The 10,000-nt window shown below is 49.7% G+C and overlaps 1 protein-coding gene across 1 annotated transcript in view; it reads left to right on the forward strand.

Annotated features, from left to right (window-relative positions):
• The window catches only part of ppfia2 (PTPRF interacting protein alpha 2), a gene marked incomplete at its 3' end in the record, with an annotated part of 130,162 nt that overhangs the window by 1,513 nt on the left and 118,649 nt on the right, over positions 1–10,000 (forward strand). The window contains exon 2 of the mRNA XM_079755738.1: positions 9,219–9,474. Coding sequence (XP_079611864.1) covers positions 9,226–9,474 — 249 coding nt within the window. The 5' untranslated portion in view covers positions 9,219–9,225. The remainder of the gene's footprint in view (positions 1–9,218; positions 9,475–10,000) is intronic.

Genomic DNA, 10,000 nt, shown 5'->3' on the forward strand with positions numbered 1-10,000 from the left:
CACAAATGCACGCGCACACACTCACACACCTGATGCACAAACAGTGTTCTTATTCGTGTGTGTGCATGAGGGTCTCTACACACTTTACCTCCACCTGGCCATGCTTCGTATTCAAAGGGGTTGTCCATCCAAACACAAAGTACATAACAAAGCTCTGTAGGCATTGATCGATGGCAGTTCAATTTCTGATTAATTCCGAACCGCATCTCCAGCTTTCTGGAGATGCGTCTTTCTTTGTTGACCAATCACGGCTTGTCTTCCGATGCAGACAATTGGTTGAGGCACTGTGACACGGAGGATTCCAGTATGAGAATCCTCTGTGAGGGGCTTTACTACTATGTCATGGAAAGGTAGGACCGTATTTCAATAAACAGTGAGCACATACCTACTGTCTGTCTGTTGCAGTTACAATGCGTGTAGCCTCTGTTATCTAACGACCGTGCAACATCAGACCGAGTCGCTAACGAAGTGAGCCGTGAATGTAAATTTCCAGGTGCGGGAAATGAATCAAATAAATCCTGCCATGTTTGTAAGCCCTGCCCACTGTGCTGAACCCACTGCTTTCTCTCGTTAGCTGCACCTGTGGTTGGCTGCTAATTAGCCAGATCACAGATGGTTCAAAAAGTGGAGAGGACTTTTAATTTGTGAGGCAGGAGTCCTCCTCCCAAACGTGCTCCACTGTCTGCGTAGCGGCACTCAAAGTTGTTCACCTGTGGAGGTACTATCGGCCAAGGACCCGATGAATATTTAGTCTTTGTTGACGTTTACTATGTCAAAAGAGGGAGAGAATCAACAAATCCAAGAATTTCACATCAAAGATCAATAAAGTACTTTATTTCCCTTAAGTTTATTCATTCCCTTAAAATGAAAGTATTAATTGTTGACCATGTTATGCCCGGACCCCTGTCTCAAACCACTTATGGGCCGCGATCCAGAGATTGAGAACCACTGTTCTAGACCATTTTCGATAGTATCCCACTGCTGTGTGTGTGTGTGTGTGTGTGTGTGTGTGTGTGTGTGTGTGTGTGTGTGTGTGTGTGTGTGTGTGTGTGTGTGTGTGTGTGTGTGTGTGTGTGTGTGTGTGTGTGTGTGTGCTTACATAGCAGCGATTAGATGGATCTGGAGTGTCTGGCGTTCTTGGCAGGCGAGCGGACGCCATTTGTATCGTGTATCTGCTTTCGCAGGGAAGAAATATGAATGAGATTTATTTCACAACCACACACTACTGTGGTCTGAGCTTTACCGCGCAATCTGGGCCCGACAGTCCATTCATAAAAAACACACCACGCACCTGGTGCTAGCGGTGCCAAAGGAAGAGGAGAGGAAAGTGGAGAGAACTAACACGCACTGCACTCTAGCTATAGGTGTCTAATCGAATGCAATGCAATCTGGGAAACTGAGTACAGAGTGTCGGGCCGTAAATCAGCCTGAACCTGGTGTTAATGATAATTAGACGTCTCTCTCGCTTTCTCACAGATAGTAGCAATAGTGTGTGTGTATTAGGTGTGTGTAGTGTATCTGTGTTATATATTGTGTAGTGTGTATGTTACGTTGTGTGTGTGTTGTGTACTGTATGCTATGTGTGTGTGTGTGTTATGTACTGTAAGCTTTGTGTGTGTGTGTGTGTGTGTGTTTGTGTGTGTTATGTACTGTGTGTGGTATGTACTGTATGCTATGTTCTGTGTATTTATCTTTGTATGTTATGTATGGTGTGTGTGTGTGTGTGTGTTATGTACTGTATGCCATATAGTGTGTATGTGTGTTATGCACTGTGAATGTGTCTTGGTATGTCATGAATGCTGTGTGTGTCTGTAATATGCATCTGATTCACGGTGTGTATACTATGCGTGTATATATAAGCTATGTTAGTTACAGATGCCCAGCTTTGCCCTCATGCCGTCGGCACGCAACACAAACTATGAACTATGAAAAAACGAATGCCCTCCATTAAATCATTCAAATTTCCAGGCCTTGTCTGTTATAATCTGTATCTAGTTTCCAGCATAGCTTGAAACTAGATACAGATTATACGAGACAAGGCTTGGCTCTCTAGGTATTTAATGAGCTGGCTGCGAGTGAAGCTTGTGATGGACGCTGTGTCACATTGTGACAAACGTCAGTTTTAATTCATCAAAGCCAGGGTCATCAAAGTCCCGTCGACTTCCTGTGCAGCAGGAAGCTCTCTTCACATCTACAGACGGATGCTGTGTTTATTCTGTGTACTCTCTCTCTCCCTCTCCCTCTCTCTCTCTCTCTCCCTCTCCTTCCTCTCTCTCTCTCTCTCTCCCTCTCCATCTCTCTCTCTCTCCCTCTCTCTTAACGCTCTCTCTCAACGCTCTCCTCTCTCCTCCCTCTCTCTCTCTCTCTCTCTCCTCTCCCCTCCCCCCCCTCTCTCTCTCTCTCACCCTCTCTCTCTCCCTCTCTCTCTCTCTCTCTCTCTCCCTCTCTCTCTCTCTCCTCTCCCCTCCCCCTCTCTCTCTCCTTCTCATCCTTCTCCCTCTTGCTCTCTCTCTCTCTCTCTCCTCTCCCCTCCCCCTCTCTCTCTCCTTCTCATCCTTCTCCCTCTTGCTCTCTCTCTATCTCTGCCTCCGTCACTCCCCTGATAGTCCTTTCAATCTCTCTTATTCTTCCCGGCCCCCTCTCTCTCTCTCTCTCTCTCTCCCCCTCTATGTCTCTCTCTCCTCGTCTTCCGCTATCTCTATGCCCCTCTCTGTATCTCCCCCACTGTATCACTCCCGCCTCCTCGTCGTCTCCTGCTCACTCTCCCGCCCCCTCTATCTCCAATCTACATCTCTTTCTATCTATCCTCTTCTCTTCCTCTCTCTCCCCCTCTCCTGCCTTCTCTCACCCACTTTGTATCTCCCCCACTATATTACTTCCGCCTTCTCCGTCATCTCCTGCTCTCTCCCTCCCCCTCTATCTCCCATCTCGATCCCCTTCTCTCCCTCGCCCTCTCTCTCTCTTCCTCTTCATCTCTCTCAGACCCTCTCTCTCTCTCTCTCTCTCTCTCTCTCTCTCTCTCTCTCTCTCTCTCTCTCTCTCTCTCTCTATATCTCTCTCTCCCGCCACGTTCTTTTGATGTTACAGCAAAGGGGAATATTGCTGAATCACCCCACCTGGGCCTTCAACTCGTAGTGTGTGTGTGTGTGTGTGTGCGCACACACGTGCGTTCTGCTTCCTTATCTAGCTCTCCTTCCCAAATGTTCCCACGAGTGACATTAACAGAACAGAAGACATTCTGGAACTTGCTAATTCTCCGATTACGTTATCCAAAGTCAAGTGTGGTTCTCGCGCTCTGTTGAACACTGTTCTAACGATGTGGGACAACTGGCTGATCTTCAATAAACCCACTCATGTTGAACCCTGGAGAAAAAACCAAAGACACTTTTACCCCACTTGAATTAAAATGATTTTATTTTCTCTTCTTCCCTCACATGGACCCAAATTAACACCTGCCAGCAGCCAATGGTAGATACGATTTCAGAATTTGGCAGATAAACGTAATCCACATACTAAACAGAGTTAGCATGGCTGTGAGATCTTTCCACTTCGGCGGGTGAGACAAATGTGGGGAAAGTTGAATGGTAAATGGATTGCATTTACACAGCGCTTTTCTAACCAGTGGCCACTCAAAGCGCTGTACAATATTGCCTAAAATTCACCCATTCATAAACACATTAACACAACGACGGAGGTGTCAACCATGCAAGGTGAGAGCCACGCAAGGTGACAGCCAGCTCGTCGGAAACAGTTAGGGCGAGGTGTCTCGCTCAGGGACGCCTCGACACTCACGCTAGGAGGAGCCGGGGATCCAACTAGCAACCTTCCGGTCACCAGCCGACCCGCTCTACCTCCTGAGCCACATGCCGCCCCGTTGAGGAAGGACTCTGCTGGCTTATTATCGTCCGAGTCGGAGATGTCCGATCTGGTGGGACAGTCCAGTCGGACCGGGGTGGTTGACTCCCAGCTGCAGCAGCTGGGTTTGGCCGGACACCGTGGTGAGCCGCTGTCTGTGTTTACTCCGGGATAGAGGGCTCCTCTTAAGGAGGGTATATGCATAACAGTGTTTCTGGGTCCAAGCCTCTGAAAGACGCCGGTTTGAGGCCATCTATCAGTTATTTTACGGGGTCCTTGGGGACACTGCTTGGAGTCCGCTTCTGGAGAGTAATATTTCCTTTTACTGCGTTTTCATTGGAGATAAAGGGATTTACTCCTGGGTACTGGAATATCTCCAAAAGGAAAATCCCATTTGGTGCGGTTACCGTTAAGTCCCTTTGCATCTGCTTTCACCCAAAGTGTTTTCCGATCGGGCTGCCGCCATTCATGGACGTCGTCGATGAAAAAATGCCGCGACGTCACTGTTTCTGAATTCCGTTGAGAATATTGTTGGAATACACGTGTTAATTATAATCACACCATGTAACACTTCTGCGTAATCACTGCAGTCGCAATAGTCGCTTAATTCAGTCGCTATGCCCCTTTCAACACCTACAGATATAACAAAAACATGGCGACTGCAGCAGAGTCTGCCACCAAGGTGAGAAGCATGCTCCTGTGATAGACGAGGCTGCAGTTCTAGAACCCTAGTTTTATAACCAGCTTAAGTGAGTAATTTCCTTTACCTAGACTTTATTTGCAAAGTCATCTGAGGAAGAATCCAGTTGTTCCCAAGATAGACGACAATACGAGTGCGAATAATGAACGTGAGTCAAGAATCAAGTATTTGACCGCCAAGCTAACGTTGCCTAGCCAAACTGTTAGCAGCTCGCTGTGATTTCTTTAAAGGCAAAAAGACTAAGGTTCTAAAAAGGACTCGTTCTTAGGCTGGAGCCTCCTTCCTGTATTGCAGGAACCTAGAATCGGAGTAAGAGCTAAAAAATGTTGATGGATTAAAATAAATCCCATACTATTCATGGAAAGGTTTACCCAGACTGAAATGCTGAAAACTATGGGAGTTCTGTCAATGAGCCCATACCAAAACAGTGGTTTGCTAACTGTGCATAATATCTATGGCATTTCATAGCACTACTACCGCCATGCGGAACACCTGTTAAGTAAGAAAACATGATGCTCTGGGCTGTTGAACGTCAGGAAAGGGCAGAAACACCATGTGTTTAGTATATAAGTGGTTTATGTAAGGACCAACGTGTTATTATTAGTAGGTAGAGCTTTGGCTATTGCGTGACTGCACCAACGTCACGGTTCTGTCTGTCTTCTCCACCTCTCTAGTCTGGATCCCACACTGCGGTTTTGGTATTGGGAAGTCTGCAATGAGTCTGCAAGGACTACACAGGATTCACTTCGGCGATCGGGCAGAGAAAAACAGACTTCCACGTCCTGCTAAATAATTCATTTTGTGTGTGTGTGTGTGTGTGTGTGTGTGTGTGTGTGTGTGTGTGTGTGTGTGTGTGTGTGTGTGTGTGTGGGGGGGGGGGAATAGCTTTAGCACCAGTTAATTCCATGGATTGAAGCAAGTTGTGCATGGAGAGCAAGTTCTGCACACTTGGGTGAATTTAAAAGGCATCTAAATATACTGTCATTAAGACACTGTCAAGGGAGTTTTGTGAGGCCAACCTTAACACCTTACATTCTCTGTTCTTATTGGCTCGTTTACATGGTCAACAAACCTCTCAACGTGCAGCAAAACCCATTCCCTGCTGTTTGCCTATGCTGCAATCCAACAATCGAACCAACACAAAGTCTCATTGCTCTTCGACAATGCTATCGGATTTGTCCCTGTGCTGTGAAAGATAAGTAATTCTAAAGTAGTTCCACCTACCCGTTGAAGAAGCGAATACATGATAATATACTAGTAATGTTGTTTATGCATCCATGGATAAATAGCCACCTAAACCAAAGCTAAATTAGCATTTATTGCCCATTGAGTGTGTGTGTGTGTGTGTGTGTGTGTGTGTGTGTGTGTGTGTGTATGTGTGTGTGTGGTCGTTGCATTATTTGCTTGCAGGAGCTATCTTGCTTGTATTCAATGCCCATTAATGGGGCGGCATGTGGCTCAGGAGGTTGAGCGGGTTGGCTGGTAACCGGAAAGGTTGCTAGTTTGATCCCCGGCTCCTCCTAGCTGAGTGGCGAGGGGTCCCTGAGCAAGACGCCTCACCCTGACTGCTCCCGACGAGCTGGCTGTCGCCCTTGCATGGTGTTAAAATGTGAGTATGAATAGGTGAATGTCAGGCAATAATCTAAAGCGCTTTGAGTGGCCGCTGGTTAGAAAAGCACTTTATAAATGCAGGCCATTTAACTAAACCGGCTCTGTCCCTGACAACACCGTCCTTGTGATTTATGTGCGCTCATCTCTCAGCGGGCATCAGCACACATCCTCCCAGTTGCACGCCACTCGCCACTGATTAGGGCGTAATTAGCAATATAAGCACCAGCGGTACAAGAAACCAGGTCACTCGCATTTCCTGTTCCGTCCGTACAGTAAAACAAAGAGAGAAAGCAGGGGAATACGACGAGAGAGAGAGAGGGACGCCACAAGTGGCTAATGAGCGTCTTGGTTATGGCTGACGTGGCGTCATTTCTTTGTAGCATCATTATTTGATGCCGTCTTCTTCGGCATCAGCAGTTCAGCAGTGCACACACGATTTTTGTGCTGATTTGCTCGTAGATCATCACAGTGTGGGAGTTCAGAGAGCGTATTGAACGGTGGGCTGGCGGCTCCGCTGTGAGACGGTGAGTCACGGGCACTCTCGGAGCTGAGGATGTCCGACTCCCTGCCCCGAAAGGAACAGGGTTTAATCCCCCCCATGTTCGCAGTCTGTAGGCATCCTTGAGGAAGATGCCTAGCCCTTATCGCTAAGTAATGTGATATGCTACCCTTAAAGGGCTCATGTCATGCCACCAGGTGTCCTTTTCATAGTGACATAACAAGTAGGCGTGTCCACCCAGATATATGAAGGATAGATGATCAACGTTTGCTACAGTCCACTGGGTAGGCTGGTAGACTGATCTTTCCAGCGTACATCTAGGTGGACACGCCCACTTATGAAAATCATTCCCTCCCTGTGCAAAATGGCTTGTATCAGCTAATGACACCCATACCTGGTGGCATGACACGAGCCCTTTAGCCTACGCCTTAGTGACCTGCCTGTGTCTGCATTCAGGACGGTGGGGCGGCATGTGGCTCAGGAGGTAGAGCGGGTTGGCTGGCATCCGGAAGGTTGCTAGTTGGATCCCCGGCTCCAGTGTCGAGGTGTCCCTGAGCAGGACATCTCACCCTGACTGCTCCCGACGAGCTGGCTGGCGCCTTGCGTGGGTGACTCCGCCGTCGGTGTGTGAATGTGTGCATGATGAATTGGTGGGTGTTAGAACTGCGCTATATAAATGCACTTCATTTAATATTTACCATTCACAGTCGTTTGCTTTAACCATTAAAGTCCTAAACTGGTTTAATTATGTGCCCCTTTTCAAACCGTGTGTTCTCCGACCCTTGGCCCAGTTGAGAAACATTGAGCTGGATCGAGTGGTAGTCAAGACTCGGTTGGATCAGGCTCCAGCCAGGAAGCCATGTTGTGTCCGGTCCCGTCTTGAATGGGGGGTGGGGGGCTGCCATGTGTCGCACCCAGCCTGCCAGACGGACCCCCGTCTCGGGACTAAACGCCAGCCGATCTCTCCCCCCGTCCCCCTAAAAAACCCCAGCTGGGAGTCTGGCCGCCTGCCTGCAGATTGTCTGGGTCTCTCCTGTATCGGGGCTTTTGTAAGAATCCCCTGAGTGCCGCCTGGCAAGGGAACGCTTGCTCCAGCACGTCCTTGCCAGAGGGCACACAGCCCTGTCATTGTGGTCCCAGTGAAGAGGGCCGCCGCTGGGGAAGCCACGGCAGACCTCCCCTGTGGATGGACTCTGGCATGAGTACAGACCGGGAGCCTGGAGACAAGGGGAGCCATTCAGAGGAGGCAGCAGGCGTTGGACCTGATGCTGCACCGAGGGGGATAAACGGCAGGGGAATGATTATCGTCGCTTTTAAATACTGATTCCGTGATGGCAGAGGTGTGTAGGGCCCTTGCATAGCGCATCCTGGAGCTATCAAGTGTTTTTGTATAAAAAACGAATTTGGGATAAATACTCCTTCGTCCTTTTTTAACACTGTGGTTTTTCAGTGTTGCGTAATTGATTGTAATTCTGTAAATCGAACTGCATCCGATCCCAGTGTATTTTGCCGATGTTATTCCAGCTGAAAAGTACAGAGAAAAAAACACTGCACCTCTCACCTGCTTCTTAATGACTCAGTGTGGGACTCTGGCTGCTAAATCACTAGTGTAGTAAACACTAATTCCCACACTGGTCCTTAAAACGACAGATTCAGCCGGGGCTAATGTGTGTGTATAAATACACTACTAGCCTCCTGCGCGCTGAGACTCAGCCCAATGAGATCATGCAGCAGCGAGGGCTGTAGTAGCGGTCTTCCCTCGGGAGGCGCAGAGGAGATTACTCGGAGAGAACACCACCGCCGCGGCCTCCACACAACAACGGCGCTGCTACGATACGATGCGTTACGCAACCGCAGCCCGGCCGACCCATTAAGGCACACGAGCGTGAAATATGGGGCACACAACGGGCCCGGGCCTCGCCATGACGCGGCTGGGGCTTTGAGACGACGCAGCGCGGCTCCCAGTGTGTCAGCTCCGCTTCCCGTCCCAGCCCGGCCCAGCCCGGCCCAGCGCGCATGCTAAACGCTAAAGTCTCCGCCGCGGCCACCTGGGACGCTAGCAGTCACTTCCAGTCGCGGTACGCAAGGCGGGGTTCTGCCGGTAGTACTACGAGTACACGGGGAGACGCTGACATGTGGATGAGAAAAACAGTAGAGCCACTCACGATTGCCCCCCCCCCCTGCGTTCTGCGCATCGATGAATCCATCCCTGATGAGTTTCCAATCAGTGCTTTGTAATGACACGTTTATCTTTACCTCCTCTCCCATCCCTGCCCACCCCCTCTCCCTCATGAATCCCGTCCCCTCGTTCTCTATCACCTTCTTCCTCCTCCTTACACCCCCCCTCCCCTCTCACCCCCCCTTGCTCTCTTCCCCCCCCCCTTGCCTCACTCTCCCCCCATCCCTCCCCTTCCCCCTTCACCTACCCCCTCATTCTCTTCCCCCACATCCCACGTTCCTTATCACCCTCTTCCTCACTTCTCTCCCCCCTCTCCCCTTCCCTATCACCCTCATCCTCACTCTCCCCCCCCCCCCTCCCCTCCCCCCCAGCAGCGTCAGGATGATGTGCGAGGTGATGCCCACCATCAGCGAGGACACGGCGCTGAGCCAGCGGGGGTCCCAGAGCAGCGCCTCGGACCCCGACTCGCACTTCGAGCAGCTGATGGTGAACATGCTGGACGAGCGCGACCGCCTGCTGGACACGCTGCGGGAGACTCAGGAGAGCCTGCTCCTGGCCCAGCAGCACGCCCAGGACGCGGTCTACGACCGGGACTCGCTGCAGCGCCAGCTCAGCTCCGCCCTCCCCCAGGTAAGGCCTCCGCTTTGGGGAGGTCAGGGCACGGCCGGATGGGAACTCGGGAAAAACGTAGAAGGGAGGTTGTGGAGGGGAGAGCGCGAAATGTCGGAAGGAAGTTACGGAAAACGTAGAAAGAATGTTTTGAAGAAACGCAAGGAGAACTCTGCAAAGCGGGAAGTGTTAAACGCGGAACGGAAATTATGAACACGAAGGAGGAACTCCGCAGAGCGGGAAGTGTAAAACGTGGATAGAAAATGAACGAAAAACGTAGAAAGAATGTTTTGAAACGTAGCATGAGAGTCATGAAACGTAGAATGAACACTTTCTGAAACGCAGGATAATTGCATAAAGATAATTGCAGAGTGGAAAGACTAAAATGCTGAAAGGAAATTCAGAAATTTCTAAGGAAGTTCGGAAGACACATCGGAAAGTATAAAACGTAGAAATAAAATCTTATGTGGTGTGAGTTGTGAGGCTTGTAAGGTTGTCCTCCTCCCACCTTCAAAGCAAGGTGCACTTAGATGGATGGCCCTACCCG

This window comes from Pollachius pollachius (assembly GCF_949987615.1).
Source record: "Pollachius pollachius genome assembly, chromosome: 18".
Lineage (NCBI taxonomy): Eukaryota > Metazoa > Chordata > Actinopteri > Gadiformes > Gadidae > Pollachius > Pollachius pollachius.